Raw genomic sequence first — 24491 nt, 5'->3', positions numbered from 1 at the left:
GAGATCCTCTAAGAATTTTGAAGTCAGATGTCATATACTGTGGAAGCATGGAGACAACCATTACTCAGGGGAATATGGCCTGATCTATGTTATGTTAAAGGCAGTTTTCTTAGCAACCTGAGCACTTTTATAGGAGAAGCAAGGCCTATTTTAATTTTACTCTGGGAGTTAAGCAGTGAACTTTATCACTTAAGTCTGAATTAACAAAGTTATATGTAGAAATAACCTCTAAAAACCACATATGTGGTTAAAACATTAACACCTGAATATTCTTTTAAGTGTTCTGAAATCACAAAATCCACATCTAAAATAAAGTACAAAAGAACAGTCATAGATGGGGTAACACAGAATCCTCTCTACCTACATTTTTATGTAATTGTATAAGAATATACAGTTGTAGGCATGATCCATTCATATAAAAAATCTCTGAACAGGAAACAACTTAAATTTACTGGTATTTAGAACTGAGAAGAAAGGGTTGTTTCAACAGACAAAGGATAATGTGAGTTTTGCTCAAGGTCAAAGATACAGACAAGTGTATAGGTATTTCTGTGTGTGTGTGTGTGCACGCGCGTGTGCGTGTGATGGAGGTATAACTCACATAGACTAATGAGCACAAACCTCAAATACATAGTTCAGTGATTTTTACCTGTGTGTAAATACCTGTGTGTGTGTGTGTGTGTGTGTGTGTGTGTGTGTGTATGTGTATATGTGTGTGTGTATATGGAAAACTATCATGATAGAGATTATCATCAGTATTCCAGAAGATTCTCCTGTGCTCTCTCCCAGGTCAAATATTATTTGACTTCTAGCACCACAGTTTAATTTCACCTTTTCTTGACCATCACGTAAAAGGAATCCTACAACATGTACACATTTGTGTCTGGTTTCTTTGGCCAAACATTAAATCTGTGCAATTCACGTATGTTGTTACATGTATAGACAGTTTATTCTTTCCGAGTGCTCCGAATCTACCACAATTTACTTATCCATTCTACCACCAATGAATATCTGAGTTGTTTCTAGTTTGGAGTTATTATGAATTAAGCTACTCTAACACTCTTCTATATACATTTTGTGTGTGCATGTGTGTGTGCGTGTGTGTGTGTGTGTGTGTGTGTGTTTGTGTACATAAACACAGCATTCAGTTGTCATGAATATATATCTGCAAGTGGAAATGCAGAGAAATCCCCTTCTTCAACATGCAGAATGATTTATTTCATTATTTTCTTTTACATCATATGTATTTAAAGTAAAGTTAGACATCTAGAGCAATTATTCCATTCCAGCTCAAACAGCACAATCACTCGGGAAACTTTGTTAAGAGATCCTTCCGTGTCCCCACCCCCCTGCCAAACAAAACTACTGCAATCAAAACCAAAAATGCATTGAATGGGGTAAAGAGATCTTTCTGGAGAAAATAAATGTTACGCAAACGTGAGGTATTATTTTCTCTAACTTTAATTTGTTTAAATTATTCTCACTTAGAACTGAAAACTAAAGTCAGGAGTGTTTATTCATTAATTTTTAAAAATATTTGTTCACTCTCACTGCATTTCTAATGAAGAATGAAGTTTCGGATTAAAATAGGAATCATTACATTCAAAGAAAACCAGCAAATTCAAGGCATCATAGTATTTACTGAAAGAATCCTTTTTTAAAAGGAGTGACACAGGGGCGCCTGGGTGTCTCAGTCAATTGAGTGTCCAACTCTTGCTTTCGGCTCAGGTCATGATCTCAGGATTCATGGGTTCTTCACTGACAGCACAGAGCCTGTTTGGGATTATCTCTCTCAATCTGTCCTCTCTCTCTCTCTCTCTCTTTCTCTCTCAATTCCTCCCCTGCTCAGGTACACACACATATTCTCTCTCTCAAAATAAATAAACTTAAAAAAAAAAAAAGTGATACAGAGACCCACAAAGCAATCACATCATCAGAAACAGAAAAATAAAATACTAGAAGGAAAAACTCAGATGAAAAGCTGTATATTAAGGCTCCTTTCAAAAGAGGACAATAGGAAACTTGTCACCTGAAAGTCATATGCCTAATATGGTAATGATCATGAAGAAGCCAGGGTCTCATGAAAAACCTTAATACAGAATATTATCAAATTCTTTGGGAAGGTAAACAAAATACCACCAAACCATCTTTCCCTCCTTGCAAAAAAAAAAAAAAAAAGGGAGGGGGGCAGGCAAGGTTCTAGAAAACATTTGGGATGTCATATGGGAAGATATTAAAAAAAAAAAAAAAAAAAAAAAAAAGCTGTGGGCAAATTTAGAGATGACACCATAAATTACCTGAAAAAGGATATGTGATATACTGGATACAACTGACAGGAGAGAAGAGGTAGTGAAGGTTTATACTGAGTAGACACAGGACTGAATGAATGAATGAATGAATGAGTGAACAAACACATGAATAAACTCCTACAGTATTTTTCTTGGTTTCTCTTTTGGCAACTGAACCAGCAGGTATGCGCATAATCCTCAGCAATCAAGCACTGCAATTTTTTAAGTGTATTTATTTGAGACAGAGAGAAAGAGAATGGGGGAGGGGCAGAGAGAGAGAGAGAGAGAGAGAGAGAGAGAGAATCCCAAGCTCCTCCACTGACAGACAGAGCCCAATGAGGGGCCCGAATCCACGAACTGGGAGATCATGACCTACCTGAGCCCAAATGGAGTTGGACACACTTAACTGACCTCGCCAGCCAGGCGCCCCAAGCACTGCAATTCCTATACAATACTTAACAGAGACTGATTTAGAAGCACAGTGTCAGATAATCAAACTGGAGCAGGAGGTTCAAGAGACCAGAAAGGTGGAATTTTTTTGTTGTTGTTTGTTTTGTTTGTGTTCGTTTTTGTTTTATAGGTGAGGAGATACAGGTAACACGACGAAAAAGAGCTCTCCCTAGCACCAACTACATACATATTTTAATGGAGGGCAACTGAAAAAACAGATGCTTAAGTCACCAAGATGGGTGTCCAAGAGTATAGGGAGGATCAAAAGTATATTCCTCTGGTCTGAAAGATGCTGAAGAAAAACCAGAACCCACAATTTGCCTGATATGTTAGTATGATTAGTGCACACAAGTCCCTTTCGTGGACTGTTCCAAAAGAATCCATCAACATTCAGTGGTTCAGTCTCTTTTAAGTAAAACAAAGGAACCTATTCCTTTCAGACACAATGTGCCCAAATCAGAAACTGTGGTCTCCTTTGTAAACTACACCAATCCCTTACAATCGATCTTTCAACAGGTGCTGATGCACTCTTTGAAAAAGTAGTATCTGCCCTTTAAAACGAGCACCCCGTTCACCCCAAGTGTTCACATTCACAGTAGCATGGACGCTCTTGAAGCTTTCAAGGTATATCTTAAACACCAAAATCCAACTTCAGATTCAACATTTCCTTCATCCTCAATGATTCCGAATCAAAATTAATAAATTAAAAAGCTTCGCTCTTCACTTTCAATCCATATAATCCCCTAAGGGACCAAGCATGAAAACATTCACATAAAATACTAGCTTTATGTATCTAGGAGAGATAACCTGAACCAGCAAGGTGACCGATCAATCTTCAGTTACATCTGGCATCTAGAGAAGATGGTGGGGCATATGCTTACCACCGACCAAATGAGACGGCTTTACACTTTAAGGATTCTACAACCTCCCCCGATATGTAAATTAAGATCAGTATTCACTAATAAAAGACGTTTTGTTTTTTTTTAAATAACAACTCGCCTAGATATTCCACATTGTTCTAATTTAAAACGCACAGAGAAATATTTTGAATACCATTCAAAGCCAAAGGGATGAGTATCATCAACTCAAGAATTACAATTCAATGGATTTATAAAAATTAATTTTTAAATGGAGTTTATATACAAAAGATACTCAGCCAAAACATAAAATGTATGTATATATATGGACCTCTTTCCTTTTATGTTCACCGTTATAATTTTTAGCATACTGTAAAATTCAGAGTTACATTTAAGCACTCTGATTTAATTGATAGAGACCCTTTCTTTATACTATTACACTGCTAAAATTAATAATGTAAAGCATAAAATTTCAGCATGAAGTTTAGCTCATACATTATTTTACACCGTATACTTACTACATCAAACTTCTGAGTGATGTTCCCCTGGACATCAAGTAAATAAACCTTGCCATAATGTGTGCCCAGTGCCAAAAACTGCAAGAAGAACAGAGGGGGGAGTTTATTAGTGAGCCCACCAACGCACATTTAGCAATCAAACCAATTTCAAAGTCGACACTCTGAATGCGTAAGTGATCTCTGCAGTGCCTCGGAAGATGTGCACGCATTGGAGGAGGCTTGTTTCCAGCTTCAGGGAAAGAAGAGAGCAGGGCTGACTGTCGTAGGAGTGCACGCTGGCTGTCAGAATGACTCATGACGACCCTCATCTACTGACGACTAATGGTGTGTCTGCGGTCTGTACACAATGCCTGACGGACTGGGGCAGCAAATTCACATGCAGCTGGGAAAGCACGAACAACCTACAGTTGAGCTCAAAGTCAAAAGGAAATGATGAAACCCCCCTTAATTTATGGCAAATGTGTAAATCTGTGCTATCATGTGGGTTTAACAAACATATATGTACATGCACACAAACAACAGAGTACTGTTTTTTAGGAAGCAAAATCTGAGTCCTGTTGGGGGATGAAAAGCTCAGAAGCATTTACATCATCAGTTAGCATTAGACGCTCTCTAAAAGTTAGTGGGTAACACTGACTACAGAGGTTTATATCCCAATGCAAAAAAGAATCCTTTCCCGTCACAAAATAACTGATGAGCTACGTATTCAGTTTATGGTAGGAACAAGTTCTGGACTCCCACCGTTCCTTTAATTCTTTGAACCAACCCTAAACAAACCTGAAGAAAGTTGAGAACTACCTGAAATAGAACAGGAGATTTTTTTCTTCCATTTTACTCCTTTCCCCATTACTCAAATGTTCCGAATTCTAGGTCTTTCATTGCATGTGAGCATGCTTCGTTGCAACCTATAATGAAATGCTGAAATTTACAGTCACTACTAAGCGTTTTAGCCAAGCAGCACAATGTTTATAAAAATAACCTTACAGGAAGTCAAGGTTTAAAAGGATTTTATCAAAATGGAATTGCTGAAAATGAAATTTCATTTAAAATATGAAGCCACATTAAAGAGAAGTCACAAAAAGGGAGAGAAGGGGCTCATTAGAAATTCATCCCCTGCAATGCCTTTCACTCCTGCAAGGTTGCCTTTTTTCAGAAAGAAAAAAGTCCCCCGGGTAAAAAAAATCAATACTGGTTAATAAAACATCAGGTGTGCAGACATAACTAGGTATGACGATTTGGCCGCACAGGCCTGCCTGAATGCACCAGGTGCCGTGCCGATTATTCATCCAGGGCAGACAGCCAGCCTGGTGTAAGTGGATGCCCGGGCCCTGCAAACGAAGGGGCAAGAGGTAATTCTAGGGGGAAATTAGTCTGAATATTTAAACCAAACCGGGACGTTGCCTCCAAAGCAAAAGAACATTCTAATCAGAAACAGAGGACTCAGATGGCTCAGATGCTTGTAATTTTTTCTCCACAGTGACACTCGGACAGTATTTGAGTAGAAAAAAACCCACATACTACTAGCTAAAAACAAATACTCCGCTTCATTCCGCAGCGGTCTATGGTGAAACAATGAGTCTTAAAAGCTCACTGGGCCCCAAGTACTGGACGGTATTGATTCTCCTCATAAATACTGTATTTAGTTTGTTAGAAAACTAAGGGGGCTTGGATCCTTAAACTGCTTTAACACTGGATGATTCTGCAACACCTCTGTGGAGGCCATTCTTGAACTCCCAATTATACTTGATTTTATCAAAAGTTTTAAAGGTTCTATACAGAGCACCCAAATATTAATTCCTTCCCTTTTTCTTTCTTTCAAAATTGCTAGTTTCATTCACTTAATATTTCAGATAGAAAGAAAACGTAATTATTTTGATTTTCCTGTTTCAACCTGAAACCATAATTACTTTAGAACACTTCTGAACACAAATGCAGCAGTTTCTAGGACAAACTACCTTTTGTTTACTAAAACATTTCATCATTTGGATTAGATCAATTGTTGCTGCTGCCTTTTAGAAATAAATACTTTACGTGCCCTTAAAAAAAAAAAAAAAAAAGGCTTGATAAGACAAGTGTATAGGTCTTAGACAATCTAACTACTGAGACTATCGAGGAGTCACACTTTCCCTTACACATGCTTCAGACTATTCAAAATACAACAAAAATTCAAACTTGGCCACAAATCACAAAGGTAAATATAAACCCTTTAAATGTGATTCTTCCCAGGGGCATCTGGGTGGCTCAGGTCACAATCTCGCGGTTCACAAGTTCCAGCCCCACGTCAGGCTCTGTGCTGACAGCTCAGAGCCTGGAGCCTGCTTCGGATTCTGTGTCTGCCTCTCTCTCTGCCCATGCCTGCTCACTGCCTCTCTCTTTCTCTCTCTCTGAAAAATAAATAAAAATATTTAAAAAAATGTTTTTCATGTGATTCTTTCCAGCCATTAAAAGCCTTGAGCTGTTGTAACCATTGCATTTTTAACCTGGGAATACTTAAAATCCAGGATGGGCAAAGGATAAGCATAATTTAATTAGTCCCTTCCATATTTAATTATAGAAACTTGACTCCTTTTATAAACTAGCAGACTGGGCATCCAATCCTTCTGACCCATCCCATCCCCTGGAATAACTGCTTAACTGCTTTTACTCTGAATGAGTGGACTTTGTGGAAGCAGAAGAAAAGCATAAGCAGTCCTTCAGACCCCACGAAGGAAACAAGAAGGAGCCCGTTTCATACGTGATCAGCTGTATAAAATCATCTATGTTTCGCATACCATTTTATAGTATTCAAAATATTAGAGCAGGGAGTGCCTTTAACTCAACATGAGAAAAGAAGCCCCAGGAGTTGATAGGCCCTCCCTGGAAACAGTCAATCACTGGCACACCTAAGGCTAGAATTAAGAGCCAAGATACTCTCAACTGGATCAGAGACTTCATAAATAGAAACATGGGCATCATGTTAAGAGTGCATGTTCTAAAAGTCAGTACTGAGTACAGTTCCCACTGTCAGAAGGCTCCTTGACCAACCTGGTTAATTATGGTGTTAAAGTGTGGTCTCTGGGCAGGCAAACCGTGCTCCCCACTTCATCCAGAGGTTCATTCAACAGACAAAAAACACCTATATACGCTTCGATAATAAGCAGGTGTAACTTCAAAGGTGATGGTATAATGAGGGAGATAGATTGAAAGGGCTGATTAATTAAATTTAAAGAGTATGCCTAAAATGGGAGCATCTCTAAGACCCTCTGGAACACAGCAGGTGTCAGCTCGCTGAGCTTTGAAGGAGGAGTTAGACTGTACACCCTGAGGCTGATGGGACAGAACGCGGTAAAGATCATTTTAGGCAGAGTGACTACAACTTGCTCAAAGGCATGGAGTCCTACAAAAAGCAGGACAAAGTCGGGGCACTGGGTGGCTCAGTCGTTTAAGTGTTCATCTCTTGATCTTGGTTCAGGTCATGATCTCACGGTTCATGTATTCGAGTCCCATGTTGGGCTCTGCACTGATGGTGTGGAGCCTGCTTGGGATTCCGTTTCCTTTTCTCTGCTCCTCTCCTCTCATTCTCTCTCTCTCTTTCTAAATAAATAAACTTTGGAAAAAAAAAAATGGCAGGACAAAGTCAAGAAATGACAAATAGTCTTACTTGGTGGGAGCATCCAGTTTGCGTCCAAGGAAGAGACAGGTAATAAGGCTGGAAAGGTTGGCTAACAGAAAGCATCTGAATATTTATGGAGATGAAAGACAGGTGAGGAAAAGGGTGTGGGAGAATGTTTCCACATCATGAAGACATCAGGAAACCACTAAAGAATTCTACAGAGGATTACATGATCAGACTTGAATTTCTGAAAGATTTTTTTTTTTTAAGTGTTTATTTTTGAGAGAGGGAGAGACAGAGCATGAGCAGGGGAGGGGCAGAGGGAGACAGAATCTGGAGTAGGCTCCAGGCTCTGAGCTGTCAGCACAGAGCCCGGCGCAGGGCTCGAACTCATGAGCCGTGAGATCGTGATGTGAGCCGAAGTAGGATGCTTAACTGACTGGGTCACCCAGGCACCCCTGGAAGATTGCTTTTAGTAGAAAGAAGTGCTGTGGATTTGCAAAGCAACGTGTGCATAAGTTCCAAAGAGAAAAGACAAATGCCTACACCAACAGACTCGAGCAGGTGGGATGGGGGTAGGATCCGGGCAGAAGAGAGGGTGTGAGTAAAAACAGCCACACGCTGCTACCAGAATACCACCCATACAGCAGAAAGGGGTAAGACATAAAGCCAGTTACACGAGAGGGCAGAATCTTAGGGGGCCTCACGTGCCACACATGAAGGAGCTGAGACTTTACGTAGCAGATGGTGAAAATCACCCAAGGGTTTTAAACCTGTATTTTCAACAGATGATCTGGCAACCAGGCAGCAGAGGGGTTTAAACTAGAAAAGGGAAGGGTGCCTGGGTGGCTCAGTTGGTTAAGCGTCCGACTTCGGCTCAGGTCATGATCTCACAGTTCATGGGTTCAAGCCCTGCATCAGGCTCTGTGCTGACAGCTCAGAGCCTGGAGCCTGCTTCGGATTCTGTGTCTCCCTCTCTCTCTGCCCCTCCCCCACTTGCGCTCTGTCTCCCTCTGTCTCAAAAATAAACAAACATCAAAAAAAAAAAATTAAACTAGAAAAGGGAGTGGTCTGGGAGCACATGCAGGGGAAGGGAGAAAATCACCAGGACTTAGGAATGACTGGGTGGATGCAGAGGAAGAGCCAGCTTTGGCTTAGGTGACAAAAGGGACTGAGGTGCTGCCAAATGGGACAGAGAACAAAAACCAGATGTGAGATTACAGAGGGAGCAGAAGGGGCGCTCATGATGGGGGAGCTGAGCTTCTGGCAAAAATGGAACAAAAGGTGGAACTGTTAACGAGGCACCTGGATAAACGGGCACGCTATTCTGAGGAGGCGTCCCTGGGGGGCAGTCATGGAAACTGAAATTTAAGATCAAGAAAAAGGCCTGCAAGAAGGATGGCAAGGCCAGTCTTCAGCGAGCGAAGCAAGGTGACAAGTAGGCTGGGATGTGTTCGCCATGCCAGACTAGAAGATGGCGACAATGAGAAGGGGTAGATGGTGGGACAGCCACAACAAGAGGTGCCCCGAGGGAGGCGGTTTCTGGTTAAAGCAAGAGAGAACAAGCATTCTATTAACAGCGGGATGAAACCTGAAGTAAAAAGGAAGGTAGGGGGAGCTCAGTCGGCTGAGTGTCTGACTTCTGCTCAGGTCATGATCTCACAGTTCGGGAGTTTGCGCCCCACACTGGGCTCTCGGCTATGGGTGCAGAGCCCACTTCAGATCCTCTGTCCCGCCCCCCCCCCCAGCCCCTCCCCTGCTTCTGAGCTTTCTCTCTCAAAAAGAAAAAAACATTAAAAACAAAAGGAAGGGTAGAGGGAAGGAGGAGGATGAAGAAACACTACAGGTGATTCAGGATGAAGCCAGGGGATGGATCAGAGTTGGGGAGACTGCCTCACTTGTGGAGGCCCACAGGGGAGAAGAGGACAGTGGCTCAAACTGCCAGGCCTCCAATACTCCCCCCTCAGAACACATTTTGTTTTGGTCCAAGAAGAGGCAAAGGGTGCTGGTGGGGGACTCACAAAGCTGGTGGGGGTTTTGTTATGGCAGAGCCCCAGATGTGGAACGTATTAACCCATAAAATATGTAAGTAATCATTTGGGGCCGCTGTAATGATTCCTAACACCTCCGATGCAACATCTCCTCCCATCATGAAAGCACTGAGTGTTACATGATTTCCAGTCTGAACACTTCCCAACTCTACTACTAACAGTTTGAACAATTTAAAATGATAGAGCTGCCAAGAACTACTTGCTAGAAATCTTTCACATCTATCTAAATTCTACTTGATACACCCTTGCAATGTGTTCTGTGTGTGTGTGTGTGTGTGTGTGTGTGTGTGTGTGTGTGCGCGCGTGCATGTGTGTACATACGTATCAGGTTTTTGGTTGTCGTTTTCATTCTTCTGTTGGAGAGGAAGAAGAAAGGAAGAGTGGGAGGGAGATACAATTACTGGAAAAAGCCACCACCAAAATCATCAGGAGTCGAGAGGAGACACAAACTTAACAACAGAAAGGACTTCGAGAAGAATCCTCTGCAAGGGCTACCTTACCTTGTCATGGACAGTCATGCAGCCAGCCGCGTCCTTCTGAAGGATTTCAGTTACCCCATTGGAAAGCCTTTCATACTTCAGTTTGGGTTCCTCCTCACTTTCTTCTTCCTACACAAAAAACAGAAAATGACAGCCATCACAGATTTGAAATAGACTCAAAACACATTATTCTTAAGAGATGGCTTCCTCCATGATCGTCAATAACTACAACTATAGGTAAAGGTTAAGATCTTAATGTTTTGGGGTGCCCCAGTGGCTCAGTCAGTTGAGTGTCCGACTCTTGATCTCGGCTCAGGTCATGATCTCACAGTTTGCAAGTTCAAGCCCCGCACTGGGCTCTGCACTGAAGCACAGAGCATGCTTGGGATTCTGTCTCGCCTTCTCTACCCCTCACCTGCTTGTGCTCTCTAGCTCTCAAAAAAATTAATTAAAATTAAAAAAAAAAAATAGAGCTTCAGGTTTCCATTTTTCCAATTGGGTACATCAACTGTTACAACTTCACAAGTAGAATACATTCAAAAGTTGAGGACAGCAGTATATATACTTACCGTCGACAGTAATCAACCTTGGCATATTAAATATAAAACTATCTACCCAGGGACACCTGGGGGGCTCAGACAGTTAAGCGTCCAACTCTTGGTTTCAGCTCAGGTCATGATCTTGTGATTTTGTGACTTTGAGCCTTGCATAGGGCTCTGAGCTGACAGTGCTGAACCTGCTTGGGATTCTCTCTCCCCTCACTCCCTGCCCTTTCCCCACTCACACGGTCTCTCTCTCTCTCAAAATAAATACCTAAACTTAAAAAAAAAAAAAACAAAAAAAAAAATGGGCGCCTGGATGGCTCAGTCGGTTAAGTGTCCGACTTTGGCTCAGGTCATGATCTCGCAGTCCGTGGGTTCGAGTCCCGCGTCAGGCTCTGTGCTGACAGCTCAGAGCCTGGAGCCTGTTTTGGATTCTGTGTCTCCCTCTCTCTGACCCTCCCCCGTTCATGCTCTGTCTCTCTCTGTCTCAAAAATAAATAAAAGCAAATAAATAAATAAATACAAAAACTGTACGTCCATATATGCCAATAAAAGATGTGTGGGCAAAATACTGGTCACTTTGACATCATGGACAAAAAACACAGCAGTGAGACAGGAATACAATAAACCTCTAAAGATGTGGATTTTGTTTTTCAAGACCATAAATACTTTTGCTGGATTTGAGAATATATCATTTTAGTTAGAAAAATATAATTACAAAAAAAAAAAAAAATCAAAGAAAGGAAATTGGAAATTTTATGTACAAAATGTATTCATACATCAAAAAATATTTTAATTATAAAAACTGATAACCCATGATCATTTGTTTATGTTAGAAAATGTACCATTTACTTTCATCTAAATAAACCTAATGCATTAAAAATTTTTTTTAAATGTGTTAAAAATTTCTTAGTTGTTTTGTATGTATTATTACTCACTTTCTATGTTCAACCTAACTATTGATACAACAACAAAAGATATCCTTAATCCTCACAGTTATGGAACAAAGTTAGGAATCTATGTGGCCTATAATGGTTCTGAATTAAATCAAGGAGAATTATGAAAAATTATTATGAGGACTCAGGAAAAGATGTTATTTTACTGTATCAACATGTAATGACAAACTATAAAATGTGCATGTACCAATAAGTGTGACAGGATAAAGCTGGCCAAAACAGAAGCTCATGAAAACAACCTACTCACTGACATTCCCTTCAAAAGTACTGTAATTGTATAGTCCTCACTTTCCCGCTAACATTCAGATAGCTTCAGGCACACCAATGCTCCCACCTCTAAGCCTCTAGAAAAGCTGAATGAAATACATAGCACGAGTCTAAGGCATCAATTAAAGGGCTGCTGAAGCAACCTGAACTAGAAGGGCCAAGATTCCAAGATGGTGGAGAAACCACAGAACGGTGAGCTAGCAATCTCCAGCCATTTACTGATTCTGGGTATAGGACAAGAGGCTGAGAACCCAAGCTCTGCCTCGGAAGATGGCCACCGCTGAGGGTAGGAAAAGCCGCAAATCTTCTGGCACTTGTAGGACTCAAGTAACAAAACAGGAAACTTGAGGGGCTAAGATCCCAATGGAGGAGAGGGGCAGAGAAGTAAGCCTGTTACACAGCCAATTTTCCCCATGAGACAATTGCCAATTTCCAAAGCTACATGGGGCATGAGGTTAAAAAGCTAAACACAAAGCCTCAAAAATACAAAACAGCTGCCTTGATGTGCTTAGAAGATAAGAATTAGAGTCCAGGAATTACCAACAAATGAGGTCCTGATGAACACCACACGTTACTTGGATCCCCAGGTACCCAGGGGACATGAAAAAGTAGCTTACCCAAACTTCAGTGTGTCTCTGACTCAGTTCAACCCCTGACTGGATTAAGGTATGTAACCCCCAACCTATCTGTCCAGTAAAGGACAAGGGGACTCCTGGGAAAAAGAAAACTTCTCTTTGGAGTATAAAAGTACTGGGGCCTCTACCATTTTCACTCACAATAATGAGAATAGCAAAATCAATTAAAAAAAAAAAAAAATGACAAGGTATGCCACAAGATAGGACCCAGTGACTAAAACTCAAAGAGGAGAAAAGACCATAAAAGTAGACCCACAGGTGACTGGGAATCATCAAAAAGGGCTTTACTGTAACTATGATTAGTATGGTCAATAAAAGAAGATGGAGAAGACAGATGAAAGAGATATAAATTTTCAACAGGGAATTATAATCTGTAAAAAAGAATCAAGTAGAAATTTTAAAACTGAAACTAAGAATGCAACAGATGGCTTACCAGAAGGTTAGCAAAGCTAAGGAAAGGCTTAATGAAGTGTAAAACAGGTCAAATAGATCTCCAAAGGGAAGCCAGAGTAGAAAAATGGATGAAAAATACAGAAAAAGGATAGGAGATATGTGGTGCACAGTGAAAAGGGCTAACACTTTTAATTACAGTCCCAGAAGAATAAGGAAAATGAGCCAGGGGTTGGGGGAGAACAGGAGAGAACTGAGAATTTCCTGAAACTGACAGACATCAACCCACAAATTCAAGAAGTTCTGTAATCCCAAGCAAGATAAATATGAAGAAAATCACACCTAGGCACGTCCTAGTAAAAAGAAAAAGTAAGTAAAAGGAAAATGATTGTGGTGGGCCTGTTGAAGATTATGACGCACCAGGCAGAGGTGCAAACTCAAATGGCAAGAGTGGTCTTTACCTCTAGGTCACAGAAGCACATCGTCACCGGGGGAAAGGGTGACATTCATATAACAGAACGTCATATAACAGACTTAACATCAGATATCTCACTTAACACTCAAGAGTTAAGAATAATTATTCCATTCCATTTTACAGATTTTCAGCATAAAATTATGATCATAAATTTTAATTTCATCAAGGCACATACGCAGAGCCAAAATTCAGAGTTATGAATGCCCTAAAGTCAATGACTTGTATAGTACACTACCTAATCTCCTATCAAATGCTACAAATCATAACAGAAGCCTCCACAACCCCTATGCCTACAAATAACTATGAACTATGTGATCAACAGGAAACGTTTAAAAGTGTTTAGTAGCTGCATTAGTCCTCTATTGCTGCCTAACACATTATGCAAAAATGTACTGATTTAAGACACATTATTATTATATATGTATATATATATATAATATATATAATATTATTATTATTTAAGACACATTTAATACACATTATTTTAACTATTTAAATATTAATTTAGGGGCTCCTGGGTGGCTCAGTTGGTTGAGCATCCAACTCTTGATTTCAGCTCAAGTCATGGTCCTGGGGTCATGGGATCGAGCCCAGCATTGGGCTCTGTGCTGAGCACAGAGCCTACTTGGGATTCTCTCCCTCCCTTCCTTCCTTCCTCTCCGTGTCTGTCTGTCCGTCTGTCTCTCTCTCTCTCTCTCTCTCTCTCTCTCTCTCCCCCCCCACCCCTTCACATGCTCGCTCTCAAAATTAAAAAATTTTTTAAATATTTAATATTTCTGTGGGTAAGCAATACAGGACTGGCTTAGCTGGGTGGTTCAGACTTAAGGTCTCTTGTGGGGTCGCAGGCAAGATGTCAGCTGAGGCTGCAATCATCTGAAGGCAGGACTGGGGTTAGAGCATCTGCTTCCACAATGGCTCACTCAGTTGTCAAGTCGATGCTGGTTGCTGGCAGGAGGCTTTGGTTCCTCACTTCATGGACCTCTCCTTAATGCTGCCTGAGTGTCCTCAGGACATGGAAAGGGACTTCTCCCACAGTGAGTGATCCAAGAGAAAGCAGTTATATATGACCTAGCCTAAGAGGCACACTCCTGCAATATTCCATTTATCATACAGGTCAGCCACAATTCAGTTTTGGGGGGGAGGTCACAAGGGCAGGAATAACAGGTGAGGATCATCGGGGGGCTATTGTGCAGGCTAGCTACAGAAGTAATGACATTTTAAAAGCAAAAAATCTGGTTTAAGAAAAAAAAAATCAGTATTCCATGTCTCTGATGAGCTATCAAATATTCTTCCCCAAGTATATACAAGCTATTAGTTATTTAGTAAGTGTGAAAAATCAAAGATGATGTACCCACTACTAACTTTGTAAGAATAACTTTAAGAATAGTGACAAAAGGAAGTATAATACATATGGTTATCTAAAAGATCCATACTTCTTTAAAAAGGTAACTGACAGGGAATGCCTAGATGGTTAATTCAATTGAGCATCTGTCTCCTGATTGCAGCTTGGGTCATGATCTCAGGGTTGTGGGACTGCGCCTTGCATCAGGCTCTGCACTAAATATGGAGCCTACTTAAGATTCTGTCTCCCCCCCACCACTCTCCCCCTCCCTCCCTCCACCCTTCTCCCCCACTTGCATGCTCTAAAAAGTAAAAATAAAAAGATAACTGATGAAAGTCAACCCAAGGAGCTGTCGTATGTTAGAAGTGACCTGTTGTTAAAATAACAAATTAACCAAGTCTAAGAAAACCTATAAAAAGGAAAATTACAAAAAGCACCAAAAGAAAGATTTCTACTTATGTACCTACAGGCAAGAAACAGAAATCCTTACAAAGTTAACATTAAATGTGGCAAAGATGATGTGTGCCTTCTGGAGGAAATGTGTTAAATACAAATTGAACCCTGAATGCTAGTCTTTATAATAAGATGCCACATGTTGCTGAAGTCTGGACATCAAATGTGCATCCAATGTGAAAAGTTAATTCTAGCCTCTTCACTATTTTGCATAAAAGCAGTCATCCACGGGCCATTAGATAAAGTTACTGTAAATAAGGTTTGCCTGTCTTATTTATAAGTGAAAACTAAATAATTTCTCTCACATAAATATACAAAAATAAATACTTTCACAACACAGCTCACTGAAGCATTCGTGCTAGGCTTCAAAAACCATAAATAAAATGAAAACTCCAATATTAGGCACTTGATGTAGCACTGCATGCTTTCTGACAGGTATCTTTTATGTTAAAAATTCACCTCTAGCCTGCTTTTTAACTTGTTTTTTTTTTTCTGCATGCCGTAAACAAAGAAAATGGAAAGTGACTCAAAAATACAATTCACGGATGTTATTCTGCTGCAGACTATAGATCACATTTTAAATATATGTATTTTTTTTTAAATCAAGCAGATTTAATATAGTGTCACCTTTAAAAATTTTTAAGAGGAAAAAAAAAAAAAGACTTTTGTGCAGTTTTAATTTCCATGGAAAACAACCCAGTGCTAATAAAAGGCAAATCAATAATTTTTGTTAAATTTTAATAATCTTGCAAACCTACAAATAAAACCATCAACAGTCGAGTGGAGATGACAGTTAAGTGCGTTTCTATGACAACCTAGTGGAATAGTATAAGTCCTGGCTTGCAGCAAAGCGAAGATATGAAAAGAGTGACATTTACCCATACAAGAAAAATTTGCAGCTTTCCTTTCACAAGAATCAATTCCTCAGCTAACACGGATTTTCACTAAGTGTATAGCACTTTTAATTAAAAGTCCTTTAAACCACCCTATAGGATTCTAAAACAGTATCTGAAAAACAAATTTCATATCATAATCCTATCATATCCCAATCTGATATCCCAATCATATCACTCCTACGGAGTTGAAACTTAAAAGCAAAAGAATGGCTTTTGCGGATAACCAATTAAGGCAATTAAAGATTTCCACCTGAGAAACTATTTGGGCATTTGTTCCTAACACTGTAGGGTAAATCTTCACAGCAGAAATCCTGTCACCTAACTTAGATGTGTATAGGCACAAGAAATACTGCACTTTTCACCTGATAACTTAAAATTCATGTACAAGAAAAGCTTTTTTGGTGTTTAGAACCAATTTTTCATCCTGTTTTAACTTTATCCAGGTCCTTCGCACATGGGTATATTTTATATACCACTGCCCAGAGGACCAAGAATTTTACTTTGAAAAAATGTGCGTCACATGTATTCAGGCAGCAAACAAAGATCGCTGTATTTTTTATTGTTATTATTAATACAGAGCTTAAAATGTTATTTCTGGATACTATCTCTTTATGAAAATGCAGTGGGATTTTTTTTTGTTCTGTCCCCCCCGCCCCCGAAATAAAATACTAGACATGCTGAAAGGGACAGGGGAGATATAACACCCAAGTTAAGCTAGTAGAAAATGCCAGCAGGTGAGCACTCCCTGACAAATCACAACCTCACTCTACAGAGATGGGCTTTGTCCCAGCCAGCTTCATCTAGGAGAAAGACCTCAGCTGAACATTCAGGGAAGGGAGTGTGACAGGGCGCCTGGGTGGCTCAGTCGGTTGAGCGTCTGACTTCAGCTCAGGCCATGATCTCGCAGTTTGTGGGTTCAAGCCCCGTGTCAGGCTCTGTGCTGGCAGCTCAGAGCCTAGATCCCGCTTTGAATTCCATGTCTCCCTTTCTCTCTATTCCTCCCCCACTCACACTCTGTCTCACTCTCTCTCAAAAATAAAAAATTTAAAAAAAATTAAAAAAAAAAAAAAAAAGAAAGTGTGATAAGATGAACTGTTTACTTGGCCTCATGTCACCACTGCATCTGACAAGGGGCAAATCTTTTTAGGAAATAATCAATGCTTTAAAGCTAGATACAATAAGGACACTGCCATCATCAAAAAAAAAAAAAATGCAGTTTTAACTTCTGCAGTAAAAAAATCAAGTGTTAATAAAAAGCAAATGAATAATCATGGGTATGAAGGTATAAAAGAAAACCTAGAACATTCTCTCTAGAATTCTAATTAGCTTAAGGGGAACTGAAATATTCAAAACTGGTACTCACCCTTGTATGTTTGAAATCTATGTAATTGATATTGTAAAATAGGTTTTAAAAAGCTATTGAAATCTAGTACCAGGACATTTGAATTTTAGAAAATCTATATTTTAAAAAATGTTCTTTCTTTACAAGTAATTCACTTTGAAAGAAGTCCCATGGTCTATTAAAATCTCTGTAATCACTACTTAATAGAGAAGGGAGAGGGAAAAGAGAAAAATAAAACAATTGTGCCAAATACAAATGAAAATTTTTAAGCATAATTCAAACTATACTTTAAGTCAATCAAAAGAAATAATTTAAGTTTCAAAAACATGAATTTTTTTAAAAGATAATTTATTTTGAAAGCGTGAGCAAGCAGGGGAGGGGCAGAGAGAGAGGGCGAGACAGAATCCCAAGCAGGCTCTGCCCAACGTGGGGCTGGAACCCACAAACTGTGAGATCATGACCTGGGCTGAAATCAAGAATCAGATGTTTCACTGATTGAGCCACCCCGGCACCCCATAACTAACAAATTTTTAAGAAACAGACCTATTCACTACAATACCGTATTGTCAACAAAGTCAAGAACTATACATTATTGTGTAAATACATCTATTTGAAACTATAACGTTATCAGTAAACATACATGCATATACATGCACATTACAGGACATCTCCAAATACCTCATGCCAATCTTGAACTTTTCCTGAAAGAACAGATCTATGATGAGAAAAAACTGCGTAAAATCCCTGAACGTAAGATTCACAATTAACCAAGGACTAACGATTCCAATTAGCTTTGTTTTGCCTACCATCCCCTGCCCACCAAATGAAGGCTACTACCTTAAAAGGTCAAGTGCAACTATTAATTATTGGAGGCTACACAGTTCTATTACAAAATACAATTTTCTTTAGATAAAAAGATGACTGGAAAAAAGATGGCTTTATATATCCTTAAATGTCAAAACATATCAAGAAAACTACCTAAACAAGCTGAAAAAGTAACTTCTGGTTTCCATTAATAACCCTAGGTATTATAGCTGCCTCAATGACCAAACTTTTTAGGAAAGTGACATGGAGATAATGGAATTCATCTACAATAAAACAACTGTGGTCAATGCTCCCAGGATGCCTTTCCATCAGACTGGTGACAGATAAGCAATTACATTCTTATATGAATGCAAATAATGTTGTTAAGTTTTGACTTCCAAGCAATATTGCTATTACTGAAAATATATGAACCAAAGAAAGTAGCTGAAATTAGAGCTGATAGATGTAATCTAGATGACATGGGTCTACTTTTTCATACAGATAGTTAATTCACAATGAGTCTATACATATCCATATATTTTTAAAAGCATAAAATACATATGGTTAAATAAGAGGTTCTTAAACCAAGGGTAATTTTATTCCCCCAAGACATTTATTTGACAATGTCTGGGGACATTTTTGTTGTCAGGACTGAGTGGGAGGAGAAAGACTGCTAGCATCTAGTGGGGAGAGGCCAGAGAGGATGCTAACCGTCCTACAATGCACAGGACAATCTCCAGAACAAAATGTTATCCGGCCCCAAATGCCAACAGCGTCAAGACTGAGAAACTCTGGGTTAAATACATTTCGTAAGATTAAATGCTATAAAGGCACTAAAATCATTTTTCAAAGACTATTTAATAACAAGGGAAGTGTTCTCAAAATGTCCTATTAATTGAAAAAGTAGATCATAAAATGTGCGTTGCATGACCCCAATTTTTTTTAACGTTATTTATTTTGAAGGTGGGGGGGCAGAGAAAGAAGAGCGAGAATCCCAAGAAGGTTCTGTGCTGATAGTGCAGAGCCTGACGTGGGGCTGAATCTCATGAATGATGAGATCACAACCTGAGCCAAAATCAAGAGTTAGATGCTTAACCAACTGACAGCCACCCGGGCGTCCCTGCGTGATCCAAATTTTATTGGAGAAGCTTATGGGGGGGGGGGGGGGGAGGGGAGTCAGAAGAATAAGCACCAAAATAGTAACCTTTCTAAGCTTCAGTTTTTTTCATCTGTAGAATGGGGGAATGATAGCAGGACCCCCATCACAGGGTTGATGTGACCACTAAAGACAATAGCAAATAATCACTATTGCGAGCTATTGCCCATATTTTCTATATTTTCTGTTATTATAGAAATAAATGCTATTTTTAAAGTCATTGTTCAACATCCTCTTCAAAACTTGATGTCTACTGAACTCAGATCCTTATCTCTCAAAGCTGCTTTCCTTACCGCAACACGGAGTACGAAGGTGAGAAAAAGTTGAGCCTCTAATAATTGAAGAGCTCTACTTAAGATTCACAAGATATGCAGTCTTCATAAACCCTGGTCTCTCCTTTGCCCTGTAGCATCAGAATTGCATGTTCAATTCAAGGAGGAAAAAAAATAAGGTGAAGGTTCCCGTGCCCTAAGCCATATACCATAAACAGGATCAACTCCCATCATTTATTTTATATTGGGAAAGCGATAAGAATATATAGAGGAGGGGGGGGAATGAAAAAAGTAAGTAAGCTTTTCATTTCCTTCCACCAATATGGAATAACCTCACCAATCTTCAAGGTATGCCATTCAGGTGGACAATTTCCGTCCCGAAAGCCAACATAACCCTCTTTTCCTTTCTTCCCAATATCCCTTGGTGATCACAAGATCCTGAGAAGCAGGGTTTATGCCTTTTCACTGTTCTGAACGTCACCTAACAAAACTGTGGGTACCTAATAAAGACCAGCGAAAACAAAAGTATGCGGTACCAGCAGACCGAGTTCAGTAGAAGCTTTTCTACGACCTTCTCATTTAGATTTCCGCACAGGAAAATCCAAATCATAAGCTATCAGTCAAAAGGAACTACACAGATCATCTAAACTATGTGTTCTGCAGACACGGGGGGAGGGATGGAATGGAGGGAGGCTGGGAAGTGGAAGCTTCCCAGAGGGAAGCTAGTGGCTATTCGGTTAGTGGTAGAAATTAGAATTACAGAGAAATTCACAGAAATGAAGCTCTATCATCTTCTAACTGCAACAGCAGACAGAAACCTTGCCAGCTAAAACAATGTTCATGAAAAATCTACATTTATAAGGCACGAGTTTCTTGTTATATGGGAAAGGAAAATGCTACAATTCCCGAGACTATTTTATGTTTTAGAGGAGATTAAATACCTCCCAAACATCTTTCAATTGCACACTCCATATTTGATGCAGAGAAGCACCCTGCCGGCCCCCCCGACCAGAGTCTGACAGCTTCTCAAAAATTTCAATGAAGAAACAGATTTAAAAACCTACACTAGCAATAACAATTAAGATGAAGTATTACCAGAATCAAGGAGAAACTGATACAAATGCTGAAAATGAAAGGTGAGTTTATGACACACCTTGATGTGTTCCATGAAAACATAATCTGAACAAAAGTAGAAAGATGTTTAGCTTTCCCACCATCCTCCATGCCCATGACCTCGAGCCTGACCCACTCCACCAGAAAGAGGACCGCCCACCCCTTAGCGGCTGTTTTCTCCAGGAGGCGGCATCTATGTGCAACCTCTGCCCGCTGTTTCTCCATGCCTGCACTTCCAGCCCTGGCCACCATCAATCTACCTCTTTCTCCTACCAGCAGAGACCAAAAGCCCCTAACACATGGCAGGGCATTATGGACAGTCTGGGAGCCCCAGCCATAAGCACTGCAGGACCAGGAGAACGCTGGAAGCAGGGAGGGGGGCACTGCAGGGAACCAGAGAACACTCAAGAAAGGTAAAGTTAAGAATGCATTAGTCAACTAGAAAACTGAATCTTAAGTCCAAGGGCTGGCGCTTTTTAAACACAAACAGAATAAACGGAAAATAAAAGTCATCTCAGTACTACCTGCAGAAGGGTATCTGGCCTAGACTGTTAAGCATGTTCTATTGAAAACTCTCACTCAAGCAGAAAATGCCTAAGTTATGGGGCGCCTGGGTGGCTCAGTCGGTTGAGTGTCTGACTCTTGATTTCAGCGCATGATCTCCCAGTATGTGAGTTCGAGTCCCACCTGGGGCTCTGTGCTGACAGCACAGAGCCTGCTTGGAACCCTATCTCTGCCCCTCCCTTACTCACACTCTCTTCCCACCCCCACCCTCAAAAATAAAGGCAAAAAAGGTAAGTGCCTAAGTTATTTAAACTGTCCCATAACAGGGAAATAAAAACTTCCCAATTCATTCTGAAAAGGCAGCACAACCTGATACCAAAACTCCCAAAGAGTACATCACAGGGAAAAAAGCAGAGTTCAGTCATCTCATGGGAGAATTTAAGTGTAAAAATTCCAAACAGGAGTTCACAAATTAAACCCAGCAAATACATTAATAGAATACTTTTAAGATCAAATATCACAGAAACACAAAGACTGAATATTAAGAAATCTGATTTCATTATTTAATAGACCGAAGGAAAAAAAAAAAAACTGTAGCACCACACTGACAGACACTGAAATAGCATTTACAAAGTTCCACACTCATTTCTGATTCTTTGAGAGAAAAAAAAGAAAAGCTTTCAGTAAATAAAAAGGTTTCTTTCAAGAGCTGAGAACAACCATTTGAAATCAAAGCCAACATGACACTTCACTTAACAATGAAAAGAAGCAACAGGGCTCACTGATGTCTATTAATCACTATTTTTCAAAGCTGATCTAGAACTTTCAGTCAAGGTCAAAGACAAGAAAATGAAAAACAAATACATCATTGTTGGATGATCTCACAGAGGATACGACTGTATGGAAAGAACAAAACTCTCAAGGCTTGTGATAATTTTGTATCAACCTGATTGGGCCATGAAATGCCCAGATATTTGGTCCATCATTATTCTGGGTGTTTCTGTGAGGAAGATTTTTGGGATGAGATTAACATTTAAAAAAGTTTTTAATGTTTATTTTTTATTTAATGTTTTATTTATTTTTGACAGAGAGAGAGAGAGAGAGAGAGAGAGAGAGAGGCAGAGAGCGGGGGACAAAGAATCCGAAGCAGGCTCCAGGCTCTGAGCTGTCAGCACAGAGCCCGACGCGGGGCTCGAACTCACAGACCGTGAGATCATTACCTGAGCCAAAGTCGGACGCTTAACTGACTGAGCCACCCAGGTGCCCCAGATGAGATTAACATTTAAACTGGTAGACTAATTTAAAGCAGATTGTGCTTTCCAGTGTGGGTGGGCCTCATCCAATCAGTTGAAGGCCTGAACAGAACAAAAAGGCTGATATAAGTACGGCTACTCCGGCTTTCTTTGACTTCCACTGGCATGACAGATGGTTCTCCATCTCCTCACTTTCAATCTGCAGGTGTCCTTAGATCTAAAATGAGTCTCTTGTAGGCAGCAGATAGATGGATCTTATCTATCAATACATTCTAACAACCTACGTATTTCCATTGGAGCACTTAGTCTTTACCTTCAGAGTGATTACTGAAATATATGAGTTTAGTGCCGTTGTATTATCTGCAGATTTGTTGTTTGTGGTGATGTTCTCTGGTCCTTTGTACTCTTTGCCACTTTGGTCTTCCCCCACCCTCCACTCAGAGAATCCTCCTCAAAATTTCCTGCAGGCCACAGTAACTTCTTACTAGACACGTCTCCAGAGGCAAGGGAAATGAAAGCAGAAATGGACTATTGGGACCTCATCAAGGTAAAAAGCTTCTGCAGTGAAGGAAACAACAAAACTGAAAGGCAACCAACGGAATGGGAAAAGATATTTGCAAACGACAGATCAGATAAAGGATTAGTATCCAAAATCTATAAAGAACTTATCAAACTCAACACCCAAAAAACAAATACACCAGTGAAGAAATGGGAAAAAGACATGAGTAGACACTTCTCCAAAGACATCCAGATGGCCAACCAACACATGAAAAAATGCTCCACATCACTCATCATCAGGGAAATACAAATCAAAACCACAATGAGATACCACCTCACACCTGTCAGAATGGCTAAAGTGAACAACTCAGGCAACAACAGATGTTGGCAAGGATACAGAGAAAGAGGAACACTTTTGCACCGCCGGTGGGAATGCAACCTGGAGCAGCCCCTCTGGAAAACAGTATGGAGGTTCCTCATAAAGTTAAAAGTAGAACTACCCTAAGACCCAGCAATTGCACTACTAGGTATTTATTCAAAGGATACAAAAATGCTGATTCGAAGGGGCACACGCACCCCAATGTTTATCGCAGTGCTATCGACAATAGCCAAAGTATGGAAAGAGCCCAAATGTCCATTGACTGACGAACAGAAAGAGGATGTGGTGTATGTATACACAATGGAGTATTAGTCGATGTTCAAAACGAATGAAATCTTGCCATCTGCCACAACGTGGATGGGACTAGAGTGTATTATGCTAAGCGAAATTAGTCAGAGAAAGACAAGTATGATTTCACTCCTATGCGGAATTTAAGAAACACAACAGATGAACATATGGGAAGGGAAGGAAAAATAAGATATAAACAGAGAGGGAGGCAAATCATAAGAGAATCTTGAATACCGTGAACAAACTGAGGGTTGCTGGAGGGGAGGTGGGTGGGAGGATGGGCTAAACGGGTGATGGGCATGAAGGAGGGCACCTGTGGGGATGCGCACTGGCTGTTATATGTAAGAGAGGAATCACTGCGTTCTACTTCTGAAACCAAAATTGCACTGTATGTTAACTAACTTGAATTTAAGTAAATAAATTGTTAAAAATTAAAAAAATTAAAAAAGGCCAACCTTCTCAAGTAGCTCTCAAAGTTCTTTCTACCTAACCGCCTTCAAACTGGGCAGCTTTTTTTTTTTTTCCCTGTATTCAAATTTGAACTGAAACACCGGCTCTTTCTTGGCATTGAGCCTGTGAAACCACTGGCTCTCCTGGATCTCTGGCTCGCTGCTCACCCTGCAGACTTGGGGATTTGCCAGCTCCATAATCCCATGAGCAAGTTCCTTATAACAAATCTCTTTCTTTCAGA

General features: G+C 40.1%; 1 protein-coding gene across 1 annotated transcript in view; it reads right to left on the bottom strand.

Moving 5' to 3' along the window:
* VPS41 (VPS41 subunit of HOPS complex) overlaps positions 1-24491 on the bottom strand; it is a 186997-nt gene that overhangs the window by 135739 nt on the left and 26767 nt on the right. Inside the window, exons 3-4 of the mRNA XM_060632220.2 lie at positions 10257-10364; positions 4114-4191 (exon numbers count right to left, since the gene is read on the bottom strand). Coding sequence (XP_060488203.1) covers positions 4114-4191; positions 10257-10364 — 186 coding nt within the window. The remainder of the gene's footprint in view (positions 1-4113; positions 4192-10256; positions 10365-24491) is intronic.

The sequence above is a fragment of the Panthera onca genome, chromosome A2 (assembly GCF_046562875.1).
Source record: "Panthera onca isolate mPanOnc1 chromosome A2, mPanOnc1 haplotype 2, whole genome shotgun sequence".
In the NCBI taxonomy this organism is placed as follows: domain Eukaryota; kingdom Metazoa; phylum Chordata; class Mammalia; order Carnivora; family Felidae; genus Panthera; species Panthera onca.
This window is presented reverse-complemented; position numbering and strand designations above follow the sequence as displayed.